General features: G+C 34.2%; 4 protein-coding genes across 4 annotated transcripts; 2 read left to right on the top strand and 2 right to left on the bottom strand.

Annotated features, from left to right (window-relative positions):
• Window positions 1–5243: 5243 nt before the first annotated feature.
• On the bottom strand, window positions 5244–7091 carry LOC17891299 (calmodulin-like protein 11). The gene is made up of 3 exons (XM_006298660.2): window positions 6723–7091; window positions 6524–6604; window positions 5244–5506 (listed from the first exon to the last, which is right to left on the bottom strand). Exons 1-3 carry the CDS (start codon window positions 6975–6977, stop codon window positions 5369–5371), a joined length of 474 nt encoding a protein of 157 aa, XP_006298722.1. The 5' UTR covers window positions 6978–7091; the 3' UTR covers window positions 5244–5368.
• A 2816-nt stretch (window positions 7092–9907) lies between these two features.
• On the top strand, window positions 9908–12146 carry LOC17891882 (guanine nucleotide-binding protein subunit gamma 2). The gene is made up of 4 exons (XM_006298804.2): window positions 9908–10390; window positions 11571–11623; window positions 11704–11748; window positions 11838–12146. The coding sequence occupies exons 1-4, from the start codon at window positions 10271–10273 to the stop codon at window positions 11920–11922; spliced, it is 303 nt and encodes a 100-aa protein (XP_006298866.1). The 5' UTR covers window positions 9908–10270; the 3' UTR covers window positions 11923–12146.
• Window positions 12147–13050: 904 nt separating this feature from the next.
• LOC17892998 (peptidyl-prolyl cis-trans isomerase) lies at window positions 13051–14099 on the top strand. Its single transcript, XM_023786337.1, has one exon. The coding sequence runs from the start codon at window positions 13126–13128 to the stop codon at window positions 13879–13881; it is 756 nt and encodes a 251-aa protein (XP_023642105.1). The 5' UTR covers window positions 13051–13125; the 3' UTR covers window positions 13882–14099.
• A 224-nt stretch (window positions 14100–14323) lies between these two features.
• Window positions 14324–16239, bottom strand: LOC17893429 (ADP-ribosylation factor-like protein 5). Its single transcript, XM_006298591.2, has 3 exons — window positions 16058–16239; window positions 15581–15787; window positions 14324–14890 (listed from the first exon to the last, which is right to left on the bottom strand). The coding sequence occupies exons 2-3, from the start codon at window positions 15770–15772 to the stop codon at window positions 14531–14533; spliced, it is 552 nt and encodes a 183-aa protein (XP_006298653.1). The 5' UTR covers window positions 15773–15787; window positions 16058–16239; the 3' UTR covers window positions 14324–14530.
• Between the last annotated feature and the right edge of the window lie 353 nt (window positions 16240–16592).

Raw genomic sequence — 16592 nt, forward strand, 5'->3', positions numbered from 1 at the left:
TAAAGCCCCAAAAAAACAAAAAAAACTTTAAGCAATGTTAAAATCAAACGAATAAAAAAAAATAACAAACGACCAAATAGTATTTGTGAATCCAACTCTTTTAATCCAACTCTTTCGAAACAGAAGCGATGAAACAAACTTCATACAACAAAACTCATAGAAATCATATATTATTTTAGGATGGTTGAACTTAATCAAATAATCATATGGTAGTAAATATTTAGAACATGTAAGTCAATCTAACAGAAACTTAATCATCTATTCTAAATATTTTTTTTTAAAAAAAATTGCATAATTCTAAACATATTAAGAAAACATATTAAAATATCTTTTATACAGTACCTTTAAATTTAATGGGATATTTATTAATATTTATTGAAAATCTAAAACGGCATTTACTTTGAAACGTAGAAATGATCCTAAAACGATATTTTTTATGAAACAAAGAGAATAAGATTTTTCTTTTCAAACCAATTGTTATCATATTGATTTAAAATATTTTTTTTTTCTTTAACACTGAAAACTTTATTAATTACCAGAAAAATCATTGTGAATTACATCAGAAATACAACTTGGAATATGCTGATAATAAGTAAACATAGGAACAACAGAACGCTGAAATTTTGCTAACAAATCAGCCGGGCGATTTGTTTTTCTTGAAACCCAACAATACTCAATATTATGAAATCTTGCCTCCCAACTACGAATTTCGTGAATCCAATTCAAAATATCAAACCGCTGAGAGTTGCCTTTTAAGATGTTCATCAGAATTTGATTATCTCCTTCAAAAACAACTTTTCGATGACCTTTAATCCAGAGATGATGCATAGCAGCTAGGAGACTTTGACATTCTGCTTCAATAGCATTGTTAACAAAAGAACCCGTAGAATGACCAGCCCCTTGAAAAACACCTTGATCGTCCCGAACAACCCAACCAATTGTAGCTTTTATTTGAGAATTCAAAAAACTTCCATCAAAATTGCACTTTAGCCAACCATACCTAGGCCTTTGCCAATTACCACTGAAATTATTGTTGATAGTATCACGAGAAGCATGGCAGGAATTTTTAGTACAAGTTCGCATATCAGCTTTCCACCAATCTTCAGTTTCTTGTCTTGCTTCTCGAAGATCCTTTTGCCAACTACGATGTTTCCTTTGGAAAGTCAGAACATTACGACTTTTCCAAATTTTCCAAAGAATCCAAATTGGCAAGTGGCTGAGAAAATCATATATTCCTTTATGTTTGTGATACTTGAAAATTTCCTTCATCTTCATTTCAATGGGAACATTGGGATCTGTTAAACAAGTTATAGGAACATTGGAAGCTCTCCAAATCTGCAAAACATGAGGACAATTAAAAAACAAATGCTCTGTTGTTTCAATGGCTAGAGTACACCTTTTGCATACTGCATCAGTTGAAATATGTCTCCGAACAAGCTCCTCTCCAGTAGCCAACGCTTTAGACAGCATTCTCCAAATAAAGTGTTTCAGTTTAGGAGCGGTACGAATTTTCCAAATGTCTTTTTTGAGAAGAGGATCACCAGCAGGAGGTCTAACATGGTGGTAATTCTCCGGAAGGTGAGTAGCTAACCAATACCCAGACTTGACAGTGTAGTTACCTTTTTCTGTATAATGCCAACCCAGATAATCTCTATTCTGACTTGGGCTAATTTTGATAGCAAGAATATGAGGAATATCATCCGGATGAACAAAATCTCTTATAACATCTTCATTCCAACCAGTCTTAAAAGGAAGAAAAAACTCTTGAACCAAAGGAGAGCTTGTCTGATTATGGGGATGTTTCCGAGGAGGCCTAGGGGGGTGAACAGGAAGCCAAGGATCCTCCCAAGTTTGAATCAAAGATCCGTCTCCAACAGTGAATCTCATACCACATTTCAGTAAATCACGACCTTGCAAAATCGATTTCCAACCAAAAGAAGGGCAAGTACCACCATTAGCATTTAAAATATTTGTAGAGGAGAAATACCGACCTCTTAAAATACGAGCCATCAAACAATTTGGATATTGAAGCACTCTCCAAGCCTGTTTAGCAAGTAAAGCAATATTGAACTTTTCAATATCTCTAAATCCCAAACCTCCTTCAGATTTCAAATATTTCATCCGATCCCAAGCAACCCAATGGAGAGAATGGTCGTGATCTTGATTACTCCACCAATAGTCTGCCATAATCCGTTCAATATCTTCACAAATACTCTTAGGGAGCTTGAAGCAATTCATGGTATAAACCGGCATAGCCATCGCTATAGATTTGAGAAGGATTTCTTTTCCACCTTGAGATAAAAACTTATTTTTCCAACCTTTAGTCCTTTCTCTAACCTTCTCAACAATAAATTGAAACAACTCCACCTTTTTCCTGCCAAATTGCTCTGGAAGACCAAGGTATTTACTACAGCCACCATCATTGTAAATTTGAAGTTGTCTCCTGATCCGAGTCTTAACCGAAACTGGAACCCTCTTACCAAAAGTTAGAGCCGATTTCTGTTTGTTAACCTTTTGACCAGAAGCTTTCTCATACTGAGTTAAGATATCTTGAATTGCAGAAACAGCTTTAGTATTAGCCTGACAAAAAAATAGGGAATCATCTGCAAATAAGAGATGACTAATAGAGGGACAATTGTTGCTAATCTTGATTCCTTTTATAAGACCATTAGCTTCAGCACGCTTCAACATATGGCTCAGAACTTCAGCACATAAAATAAATAAATAAGGAGACAAAGGATCGCCTTGTCTTATTCCGCGCTCTGGTTGGATGTGACCTATCGCAGACCCATTGATGTTAACCGAGAAAGTAGTAGAACGAACACAAGTCATGATCCATTTAACCCACATTGGATCAAATCCAAATCTGAACATAGTTTCTTGCAGAAAATCCCATTCCAATCTATCATATGCTTTTGTAATATCAGTTTTTATAGCCATGAAAGAATTGGCACATCTTCTTTTAACCTTCAAGGCATGAATAACTTCATGAGCAATGATGACGTTGTCCGTAATCATTCGACCAGGAATAAAAGCTGATTGCTCTTCAGAGATGATACTTGAGAGATGACCTTTTAATCTGTCAACCAGAACCTTGGATATGATCTTATACCCAACGTTGCAGAGAGCAATAGGTCTGAAATCTCTCATATGACTAGCCGCTTCAATCTTGGGGATTAAACAAAGATTAGTATGATTAAGAGAACGGTCAAAAACACCCTGATCAAAGAAACCCTGAACTTCCTTAGTTATAGTATCCTTAATATCATCCCAATAAATCTGATAAAAAGCAGCTGTGAAGCCATCCGGCCCCGGAGCTTTGGATGCTCCAATAGAGAAAACAGCAGCTTTAACCTCATCTTCTGAAACTCTTCTAGTGAGATCCATATTCATAACACTTGAAACCCGGGGAAGGAAGCCATTAAAGACATGAAAATGGTTATTCTGGGGGGATAATTCACTTTTATAGAGATTAGTGAAAAACTCTTGAGCCACATTACCAATATTAGTATCACCTTGATGCTCAACATCATTATCATCCAAGATCGAATAAATCCTATTGCGAGAAGAACGAATCTTAGCACTAGAAAAGAAGAATTTAGTATTACGATCCCCTTTTTCCATCCAAGTATTTCGACTTTTAAGACGCCAAAATTCTTCTTCATCTTCATAAGCCCTGCTAAGTTTACTCCGCAAATCTTTAATTTCCAAGGTAGAAGAACCATTAGTATGAGCTCTATCAATCTGGTTTTTAAGCAAAGCAATATCTTCTTTAGCATTGTATCTGTGACGGCGTTTCCAATCAGTTATTTCTTTTCTGCATTTAATCAACCGAGAACTTATACCAGACCACTGATTTACACTTGAGTAGTTCCAACCTCTCCTAACTGCATCATCAAACCCATCACGATGAACCAATCTGCTATCAAAACAAAACTGACCTTTATGATGAACAAAATCATTCGAGATGGTAGTAATCACAGGCCTATGGTCTGATTCAATGAATTCCAGAAATTCCATATGAGATGCTGGATATTGCGCTAACCATTCATTATTAGCCATTGATCTATCCAGACAACAAGCAACATCGTGACTGTGACGCTTACCAACCCAACTGAACGGATCACCACTTGCTTTCAGATCCTGGAAATCACAAATTTGTATCATACGACGAAAATCAGCAAAAGAACTCTCTGGACGTAAAGGGCCACCCTTCTTCTCATTATTACTCTTAATTTCATTAAAGTCACCAATAGCCAACCAGGGACCAATTCTGTTGGTTGCAGTACGTTCTAATCTTTCCCAAACCAAGTGTCTAAAGGATGGATTTGGGTTACCATAGACACAAGACAAATAGAAACCAAATCCATTAACTTGAACATGCGTATCTACAAGGTTTGGGGAATGATAAAGAACAGAAACAGAAATACTACTTTTCCACAATAAAGCTACACCACCACTCAAACCAACAGGGGGGACTGTGAAGACATTATCATAACCCAATTCAGCACACACATCTTGGACCACCGCATCCTGCTGTTTAGTTTCCATGAGGCAAATGATGTCTGGAGAAAAAGTCTTCTTAATCTCCTTTAGACGTCGAACTGCGAGGTCATTACCTAATCCTCTACAGTTCCAAGCGGCTGTCCTCATGGGGGAAGAGGTGGTTCAGGGCCCACCGCGCCTCGATCAAGTCCTTTAACTACTAATTTTCATATTAAAAACCAATTGTAGTAGTAAGGCAATTAAACACAGGTTAACAGAAAATTAATTTGGCAATTAAGTAAAGAATCATTCGAATTTACAAGTTAAATGAAATAGTTAAGTAATTTTTGAACAAAAGAATTAGATTTGGGCTTGGTACAGTTAAGCCCAATGATCCCAAGTCCACAATTATAGCTGTTGGTTGCAATTTGTATATAAGCATATTGACCGACCATTTTGCCTTATTTATTTTTAACTTTTATTTAAGCTTTATTTTTGTTGTTTTTTCAAAAGAAAAGAAAAAACATCTACTTCTTTTTTTACTAAGTACTAACATAGTCAATTACATGGACTTGAAATAACAATTGTCAAATATACATTGAGGAGGATAAAAATAAAACTGAAAATTGTACATAATGTTTTTAAAAATAAAATAAAACAAACGATAAAACAAATTTGAAGGTAACACATAGTATACACCAAATACTTCTTCAGAATCACCGGCCAAAAAAAAAATGAATCTACTTGTGTAAAATGAATACGAAAGCATAAAACAAGTTTAATTAACTGGAAAAGTGAAATACGATATTCTGAAGAGGAAAAAAGGATTAACAATTTTATGAAAAAGATAATACAATGTTAAAATTGAATTATTTAGGTTTTTTTAACCATTGGTCATCATCATCCTGACAAATTCATCATAATTGACTTGGCCATCACCGTCCAAATCTGCCTCTTTTATCATTTGATTAACCTCTTCATCTGTTAGCTTCTCCCCAAGATTGATCATCACATGCCTCAACTGTAATCATATACCAAAATTACAGAGATTATATAATTATAAAACAGTTTTTAGAATTAGCTAATGATGTTTGTCTTAAAGCATATATCATGGTCAATGCACAAACAAACTTTAGTTTATAAGTTATACCATAAACTAATCTCTGAAATTTATAAACAAAAGATTAAGGAATTAGATCAACTCTCATTATATTGTACAAATAAAGGTAATAGATGAATGATATTATATGTGTGTTATGGTCTTACACTCCAAAAGCAAAAGTGCATAACAACAACATTGGACTAAAAAATTTTGAATGTGAAAAGAATATATAAGAACATAGTATTATTTTTACACTAGGTGAGACATGTGCTCTGCCCAATAACCCAATAGAATCATAAACACATTTTACTAAATGTTATAACAATTTTTAAATATTTCTTTTGACCTCGTTATCTCCAAAAAAGTCATAGTGACAGCTAGCTCAAACAATTTAGCATTATACGACGCAATGCACACAACTTTTTAATTATAATTAACAAAAACATAATCACCTAAGGATCTCTTGTAAAACTCGAAACTTCGTCTAGCCTTTGTGGTCTAATATTTTCAATAATTCAAAAGATTCCAAACTTGATTTGCTATCTATTCGTTTCCTCCTTTTTTCTAATTAAATGAACAATTACTAATATATAATTATATGAACATACAGAATCTAAATTTTTCGAGTGAGTGTATTAGAAAAACATAGTTACGCACGTACGATATAATTGGAGTGTTGTATAAAACGCATCAAAATGATATTTATTCCATTATACTCAATTGAACTATTGAAGCATATCTAGCTAATTTTCAATACAAATCTATAGAGATGCATAGATATGATAGTTACACCAAAAAAAAAACCAAAAAAAACATAAGAAAGAACAAAGATATGCTTTAAATTTTTCTATACACCTAAGGAAATTAGAACATTGCAGATAAAAGAAACTAATTAGACAAATATAATTAAGAGAAGAGAGGGTGATAATTATATACCTCACTGGCAGAGATGTAACCATTTTGGTCTTTGTCAAACACTTTGAATGCTTCTTTGAGCTCTTCGTCTGCATCAGTTTCCTACAACAACAACAACAACATTAACAACAAAAAAGATCAATAAAGATTTTTTAAAAAAATCAATATGATTAACTGATTAAAATCATTATAACTCTTATAAAGATATATATAATTAAACCTGGATTTGGTTGGCCATGAGGTTGAGAAACTCAGAGAATTCGATGGTGCCGTTGCCATCTGAGTCGATCTCAGTGATCATATCTTGAAGTTCTTGTTCGGTTGGGTTCTGATCCAACGAGCGGATCACAGTAGCAAGTTCATCAGCAGTGATGCAACCATCTCCATCTTTGTCGAAGAGACAAAAAGCTTCTTTAAACTCCATTATCTGTTCTTTCGTCAGTTCTTGTTTTTGTTGTTGTTGTGTTTCTTCCATCCAATTAAAACTTGCTTAGTATAGTCTTCTTGAGAGAGAGAGACAGAACAAAGAGAAGAAGAGAGAAGAGAGAAGAGCTCGAATAGTTTCGAAGTGCTTTCAACTCTCATTCTATTTAGCCTTATTTGTAGAAGTCTTTGCTTTAGACTTTCTTGCTTTTGGACTCATTCACTTTTTTCTACTTCGTTTCATTATGATTTATTTTGCAAGTTATTTATGTGGAATTTTATAATTCTACTCACATGACTATAAATGTTATTTTTGGGTTACTTATATATATATAGTGTTATGATTTAATATAGTATATGTGCATTTATAAATCCAGCTTTTATTTATACAAAGTTGTTGAATTTGGTTTGTTAAGGTAATAATTAGATGGATTGTGAGTTATGTAATTTGTAGCACCAATAAATGGCAAATTGAATAAATATGAAAGTAGTGTGTAATTTTATAAAATAAATTGGGGTGTGGGTTTCGACAGCTGTAAGAGTAGATGACGAGGAGACAAAGAGCATTGAAATTGGTAGACCAAAGCAAAGCACTTGAGTTACTCGAAAACGTGTCGATCTCTCTTTTATTCATTTACAAATATGTTCCTAATGTTATCTTTTTCAAATTTTTTCCAAAGCCAAATCTGCAAATCAGATAATTGCCGACCCTTTCACCGCCGAAGATCCACCATGCATCGTACGACGACGTATATGGCTATGTTTATGTAGCATAAATTAAAAGAATTTACTATCAATCTGGTTATTTATTTCGTTTAGACATTTAGTGTTAACAAATGTGTATTTTGATTTCAAAAACTGTTGTATTTATATATATAAGGAATATTTTTTTTGATAAAATATAAATACTGAATACTCTATAGAAATTTATGTACATAATGACTATTTTTCTAATTAATTTAAAAAGCTGACTCAGCTACAACCAACCAAACACCATTTTGTATAATAGACTTCGCATAGTGACACCGACGTCTTCTTACGTCCTTAAACTTGTTGACTAAGCTGAATTGAATTGAGTGTTCTTGTCCAAAAATTATCACAAGTTCTTTTTAATCAATATGAACCACAGAATCTAATGCGTAAGAGTTAGAGAGTGGTTAAAAAAACGTCAGAACATATCTCAACCAAAATAAAACACACGAAGTTAAGACATGCTAATATTGTCTACATATGAAATAAGCAAACGTTATACGTGAAAACTTGCTTTTTTTAACCCCATGCAAAAGAGGTAACTAAAATCTAAATTATGGTAGACTAAATACAAAATCTGAATATGAATTTTTGATGGTTTCTATTTCATATAATATGACTAAAATTCCAACTATAGAGGGGGATCTGGTTGATGATTCCCAAGACCTAAATTTCAACATCATTGAACTTTTCCTTTATTGCAACATGTTGACTTGACTTGAAAAAATGATGATATTCGATTAAAATGTAGGAAATGATGCATTCGATACAAAAAATACAAATCATTTAAACGAGCAAAGTCCTAGTCATAAACGAGTAATATACTAGAAAATAATGTAACCTAGCAATCAATCGTGCTCTAAATAATTTACACGGTTTTAAAATGGAATTTAGTGTAATATAAAGTGCCATACTATATGGTACCATTAGTACCACACGCTTACGTATAGTGTTTGGATGCGTTTTGATTTTGTAAAGTCAAAATTAAAGTACTAACGTATTTTTTTTTTTTTTTTTTTTTTTTTTTTTTTTTTTTTTTGCTTTTTAGCTCTGTTTTGTCTTTTTTATTTGATCTTTTTTGTTTTCTGATAAAAAGTTATATTTGACGTTTTTTTGTTCAGCAAAAAAGATATACGTAGATGTTGAATTGTCGTCTTAAAGAGGGAATGACCGTACAATATATAAGGTCTTACCAATGTGTTTTTGACATTCACATGTACGAGAAATCGAGAATGTGATGCGAAATGATAGTTAGATATCTGACACTTAGGATTGAACTTTGAGGTCTGAAAATGGGAGATTTTTTTTGTTTTTGCTATACTATCTATTTTGAACCATATTACGAAAATAACTGTTTTGATGGTCATGTAATTTTTCACTATAAGTTTTCTGTTTAATCAAATTTGTCGAAGACAAAATGTTGTATAGACTTTGCAATGTTACATAGTGACGCCAACATCTAAATGTCTATAACTTGTTGACTAAGCTGAATTGGCCCTGTCCAAAATCATCATAAGTTCTTAATCAATTAATTAGACATTGTGGAAAAAAAAAGTACTTGTTGATATATATGATTCACAAAAAAAATCTTGATAAGAAGTAAGCAAAACCTGAACAATTCTTTCACAAAACTATAGTGAAGAGATATTGGTTCTGAGTTAATTTCGCATTTCATTGATACCACTAGTTTGGAATATTTTTACATGAAAAAATTATCATATTCGGAGATATTTTTTTTAATACTAGCTTTTATTCAATTTTTTAAAAATTTAAAATAACTATTAATATTTTGGAAAATAAAATAAAATAATAGCTCTAAGGATTATGTATAGAGGGATAATTTTAAAAACAAAATATTTTGTTTACAATGATGATTCAGGAGAACTAAGAAGTAATGACTGACTAATATTAAAATATCAGAAGGTTTATAGTGTTGTACTGTAATTGAGTTTATTAATAATGTTTACACTTTGATTAGCATGTTTACTTATAAAATGTATTATTCAATTAGCAAATGATGAAGGTATCAGGGCCGGGCATTTAATACAAGCCCATCAAGCATGACCCAATAGATTTAAGAGGTAAAACGCAGAGCATCGAATCGGCGCGTGCAGATGACGAAATCAAACTTTTAGGAAATAGACGAAAAATTAAATTAAACAAATCAGATTAAATAAAATTTTCTTTCTTTCCTCCGACTTTTCTTCTTTTTCAAAAATCGCAACTTTTTTTTTTTTTTTTTTCGACCCTTTCGATCATCGCAAAAGCTCCTTTTTTTTTTCCTTCGAAGTCTTCCCAACTAATACTTAGAATTTTCTATTTGCTTTCTCAGAAAATTACAAGAATTCTAAATCTTTCTCTCTGTTTTTGTTGAATTCTCGAGATCTGTTTGATTCTGAAGTCCTTGTAATTTGTGTCCAACCAGTTAAAAATGGGGTTTTGTGAAGGTTTATGAGTTTCCTATTATCCAAAAATGGCGATCTCTTGGTCTTGAGTTAAAATTGTGTTTCTTCTTCTTCTCTGTCGTTGTTAAAGTTTTGATTTTCAATTTTTTTTTTATTTTGGGGTTGGAAACTTGAAATCGAGAAACTTTTGATGGAAGCGGGTAGCTCCAATTCATCGGGTCAGCTTACCGGGCGGGTCGTTGATACAAGAGGCAAACACAGGATTCAAGCTGAACTCAAAAGGCTTGACCAAGAAGCTCGGTTCTTAGAGGTATATATATATTTATAAACTCTCCTTTTCAAGCCCTGTTCTTATTTCGTTTTGTTTTGATTGGATGATTGTATCATAAAGCGTAATTTGGATTGGATCAAGCTTTTGGTTTTGTGCTTGGCTAGTTTTTGGAGGGAATAGTATAAATCTTAGTTGGAGTACGGTAGAGAATTTGAAAGTTTGGAACTTTTTTTTAGTTTTGGGAATTGAAGAACCTATTAAGGGAATCAATCTGATTTAGGGGTTTTTGTTGTTGTTGTTGGGAGGGATTCAATGAGTGGATAAAGTAAGTTTTGTTATTTTGATTTTTGTAACAGGTGGTATTGTGGGGTTGCTTTTATTGAGTTAGTTGTACTTGTGTCTTGATGTAGTTCATTTTTGTGTATGCTTAACAAGATTGGATCTCAGATTAAGGGAACTGATCTGGTTTAGGTTTATTGTCGTTGTGATTGAATATGTGGTTAAAGAAATCAACTTTTGATTAGTTTGATTTTGTAAAAGTTGGTATTGTGGGTTTGCTTTCCCTGAGCTTAGTAGTGTCTTTGAATGTAGCTCCTTTTTGTATAACACTTTCGGGTGTGTTTGCTTTCCTTGAGTTAGTAGTGTCTTTGATTTTAGTTACTTTTGTATCACACTTTAGAAGCTTAACAAATTTGGAACTCAGATTACAAAGGCTTGTTTGAGCAAAATAGTGTACCATTTGTTCATGTGTTGTGGTACAATGTGAGACTTTGTGTGTATAATACCTTTAAAGCTTATAGGGTTTGTGTGTGACCTCGGCCATAGTGTCATATGCAGTTCAAAAGATAGCGGAAGAAGGACCTTGGAATTGAGAAATCTCTGTTTTAGAAATGTAGTGTAGAATTGTATCCTTTTATAAAGAGTTGTTGTGATGCTAACTGTTATTCAAGTGAGAGAGTGTATCAATATGCTTTTGTTGATAGAGCACAACATCAAGGTCAGTAATTACGGATTAGGAAGGTTAAAGAATGGTGATGAGTTAAGCTAAAATGTAGAATATTTAGTAAATATCAAATGGAAAATCTTTCATTCAGGTTATGTAATATCTTGAGCCCTGAGGGTTTAAGCTCTTGTCCATGTAGTTGTTTGGACATTTTTAAATCAAGTACTTGATTAAAATAGTTACAAGGTATAACTTTCTTACTTCAACTATATTCAGGAAGAGCTGGAGCAGCTTGAGAGGATGGATAACGTATCATCGTCTTGCAAAGAGTAAGAACTTGTTGCATAACTGATATCTGGTTCACGAATAATCATTCCACAATCTTGACTCGTCTCTTTAATGGATGCAGGTTCTTAGACAGTGTTGATAGCAAACCTGATCCTCTTCTTCCCGAGTAATTCTACTTTTGTTTTATGATAGTTTCGTTTCGATAGAATGTGAGATGATTTGGTCTGATATGTTTGCTTTTGTGACTACTTGTAGAACAACAGGTCCAGTGAATGAGACATGGGATCAATGGTTCGAAAAAACTAGAGAAGCAAAAAGATGTGGCTGCACCATTCTTTGATCTTCATTTCCCTCTCTTAAATTTTTGGCTCTACTTCTTCCATGAGTTTGTGTTTTTACGTTCCGCGGCAGTGAAATTGATGTAATTGGCAAAAAACAAAAACAAAAACAAAAAGTTGATTCATTTGTGCAGATAAAAAAAGTATTGATATTGATGTGTCTCTTAACTTAGAAAGAATACAGTGCCAAATTCTGAACAAAAACAAGATTCCTTATTCATTTCGATTTGTAATTCTAGACATAGTTTCAATAAGAGCAACCAAAATAGCTAGTCAAAGCTTGTTACATGAAAGTCAGAGGATATACCAAGTATACTTTATGAGCAATCCAACAGAGCTCATCACACCATCCTTTCTCCAGTACAACTTGCTTGAATATGCAAATCATGGTTGTTGATATTGTGAAGGTTAAGTGCATCCGTGACCTCATCATCTTTCAGGTCATGTTAGTTTGTAAACACAAGTATGACTGAGTAACCTTGAGAGCTCATCTTTCATGAATGAGATATTCTGGCTTTGTCTGTGCTATGAAGACGTCTTTAGTCTATGTTGTATGTATATTTTGCCCTTTTGCTCCAGTAAATATAAATATATTGTAGATGTTGATTGGCACATCTTTAAGGGTTTACGCAAAGTAGTGTCTGTGTAGAATACGTTCATGTGATTGTGGAGAAAGGTGACGGTTTTGTGTAATACCTTCAAAGCTTACAAGCTCCGAAGAATGACCTAAATGAGAAATCTCACTTTGTGAATTGTAACGTAGAACACACTCATTAGTCTTACAGGCTTTACCTTTTATGATTGAACACACTCACAGTCACACTACCCTGTTCTGTTCCGGTAATTATAATTAGCCTTTTCATGTCCTCATGACCTCATGTTTCATAAATACGCGTGTTAGGCAAGTATCTGACCTAAGTAACCTGACATGTAAAACAAAAACATTAAAAGATGACAGATTTAAGAAACGTTAAACGTAAATGCAAATTCTAAATCATAAATGTAAAAACAAATTTAATGTTTCACCATTAGACAAAAACAAATTAATGCATTCTACTCAAAAAAAATTAAAAAAAACATTAAAGCTGCCTCTTCTCTCTAAATATTTAAACGTTACGAGTCCCTCTTGCAACCCTAAATTTCTCAGAATCATCATTGCATCTTCTTCCTTGTTAATTTGGTGAGTTGTTACTTGTTCGACGCAGATGACGCAAACCAGTACCGATGCACGCCTTGAAGCACTCGAGAAGAGCCATGAGAAACTGACCGCGGACACAAATGCTCGTTTATACGCCATTGAAGTGGCTCTAAGCACCTGGACTGCGATATTTGAGGCATCGAGAGCAACTGCCACAAACCAACATCCAGGGTATGATCAATACGGCGTCGTCCCCCTTCTTCAGCATACAAAGCCCTCTCTCGCGGTAACCCACCCTCGTAGCAACCCTAAGGTTTTTTTCGAATTTACCGTCGGCGGCAGTCCAGCTGGTCGGATCGTGATGGAGCTCTACGCGGACACGACCCCGCTAACCGCGGAGAACTTCAGGGCACTTTGTACCGGCGAGAAAGGCATAGGAAATATATTTGGTAAGCCACTCCACTACAAGGGAACCATCATCGACCGTATTTGCCCAGGTTTCATGTGGTGTGGTGGAAATATCGTTCGCGTGCGTGGAGAGGAAGGCGAATCGATATACGGCGGAGTATTCCCGAACGAGAACTACATCAAGAGGCACGACCGTCCTGGTGTCCTCTCCATGGCCGTCGGTGATCCACACACCAACGCATCTCAATTCCAGATTGTCTTGGAAGAGTTCTCGTTGCTCGATGGTGTGCACGTCGTGTTCGGCCAAGTCATTGAAGGATTCGACGTGATTAGGAGGATTGAAGACGAGGTCGCAAGTACGAGGAACCGAATCCCTTCGAAGCCCGTGGTTATCGCAGACTGTGGTCAGCTTTGAGACAGAGAGATTTGATTCATCCTATGACTACAATATAATGGTGGCTTTCTTGTGTTTAATTATGTCTGGTCTGTCTTGTTCTTAGGTCGTTTGGATTTTGAGTCTGGTGTTACCTTTTATGTTTTGGTCGTTTGAATTTTGAGTTTGGTGTTATCTTTAAAGTTTAATATTTGTCACCATTGAATAATGATATAATAAGCACCTATTATTTGCTATTAGAATGACCTTAGAAATTAAAAATTCTCACTTTAGGGAACGTAATCCTATTTCACCAGTCAAATTAATACTAACAAACTTCAGGACCGTAGAAATGAGAAACCTTTAGCAAAGGTAATGTATACATTCTCTAATGCAAATTCGACAGACTGTTTTGATTGCTGTAATTTTGCAAAAAAAAGATTCGTTTGTGCAGATAAAATCTATTGTTATCGACATGTCTTGATTTACAAAGAATACAGTGCCAAAATCCGACACAAAACAAGATTCTTTTCTTTCAGATTATAAAATTCTGGACACAGTTTCAATGATAGCAACCAAAATAACTGAAGCTCTTGTTACATAAAAGTCAGAGGATACAATGTTAAAGAACAGCTGAACCAGACAACAGAAACAAAGAAAAATACTCTCTCTGATTCAGTTCTGATTTCCCTTAACTCGTGGCTTTACCCGTAACTTTCTGGGCAATCCAACCGAGCCCATCATATAGCCCTTCTCCAGTAACCGCACAACTTGCTTGAATATGCCAATCATGGTTCTTGATACTGTGAAGGTTAAGTGCATCCGTGATCTCAGCAGGAGTCATCGCATCTTTCAGATCCTGTTTGTTTGCAAAAACAAGTATGACCGAGTTTTGAAGATCCTCGTGACCAAGTATCCTGGCGAGCTCATCTTTCATGAAAGAGATTCTGGCTCTGTCTGTGCTATCAATAACCACAATCACAGCATGAGTTCCACGATAGTATGTTGCCCATGAAGTCCTTAGTCTATCTTGCCCACCAAGATCCCAGACCTAAAGACAACATCCCATCAAATCTTCAATTTTGCAAAGCTCAAAGTTGAATATATATATATAAGCCAGCGTCAAACAGTTATTCTTTACAGCAAACAATTCAAAATCTTTATGCGTCAAAGAAGTCCGATTTAAAAGTTTTGTAACGTGTATATGCATCATTCAGTTTTGACATACAAGAACACATGCAAAAGGCCATAAAACAGAGATGGTTTCATCTGTAGCCATGACTTTGACACTTGTATAAAAGAGGACTTACCAAACAATCCTCTGGCATAAAAACTAAGCCAGGAAGTAATAACAAACAGTGCACCCTATATAACGTACAACCAGATTAACAGCATCTACACAAATTTGCTATATGAAACCATAAATCGCAAGTATTGTACATATGAAAACGTCCAACACAATGAGCTTCTAGACCAATCATGTCAAAAAATTAGACAAAACATCCAATTCTAAAGAAAACTGCAGGAATTTAACATACCTAAAGACAATAACACAACAAAAGATTGCAGATTTTAGCAGATTTTAAAATAATCCATAGAGATTCAAACTTCTATTCCTACATCCCAAGATCTAACCTCAAACAGAACCTAAGAAACATGGATTCGATAATCGATTAATGCGTGTTATTCATTGATAATCGATAACCTAAGAAACATGGATTCGATAATCGATAATTGGTACCTCAAAGCGGATATTCTTGTAGACAAGCTCTTCAACATTGCTACCGACAGTAGGATGAGTAGTGACAACTTCACCAAGGTGAAGTTTATAAAGGGTCGTTGTTTTACCAGCATTATCCAAACCAACAACCACAATCTTATACTCTTTTGCAGGAAACATCATGAACCAAAACCTCGACATGAATGCTCCCATCTGTCTCTCTCTCCGCTATATACCAAAAAAAAAAACCCTAAATCAACAAATTTACGATGAAGTTTGTTCTACAAACTGTGGAATCAAGAAACCAACCCTATCGATATAGATCATAAAAATTGAATCTTTCAAACAAACCCAAGTCAGAATTTTACAAGCAAGTGAATTCGAATTCGAAATCAGAGAAGCCCAGATCAGATTTAGATACAACGATCCCAGATTCGATCAAGTTCTACCAAATCTAAAGGATATAAAAATACAAATCGGGAAAAGTAGTGATCAAACCTTGATTCAGCTATAATCTGGCGATGGCGGAGGCAAGAATCGGTCAAAGATAAGAAAAAGTTTTCAAATTTCAATCTTGGGATCTTCTTCTTCTTCTTCTTCTTCTTCTACTTTTATTATGTTAAAGCTTTTCAGGTTCCTTCCTTGAAAGGCAGATGGGTGGAGAGAAGAAAAGTATGCGGGAAACAATGTCAAAACTGTAAATATGATGGTCCAAAAAAACAAAAAAAAAGGAAATTACACATTTTAGATTTATAATAATATGGACGACAAAAAAAAAAAAGAGAAAAAAGATTTAAAATAATATGTTAATTTTACTTAACCCGGCTGTGCAGCCTCGACCGTAATGGCACCGTACACGTCACCGCTACAGCCACGGCGAACATTGTTGTTATTAATAATACATTACATTTGATACTCTTTGGCATTTTAGAAAATATTTATTGTAGAAAATCATAGTTAACTAATAACTATTTTCTCGTTGAAAAAAAAACTAATAACTATTTTCTAGAAATATTGTATTTTGATTAACAAT

Source organism: Capsella rubella, unplaced genomic scaffold, assembly GCF_000375325.1.
Source record: "Capsella rubella cultivar Monte Gargano unplaced genomic scaffold, Caprub1_0 scaffold_3, whole genome shotgun sequence".
NCBI lineage: Eukaryota > Viridiplantae > Streptophyta > Magnoliopsida > Brassicales > Brassicaceae > Capsella > Capsella rubella.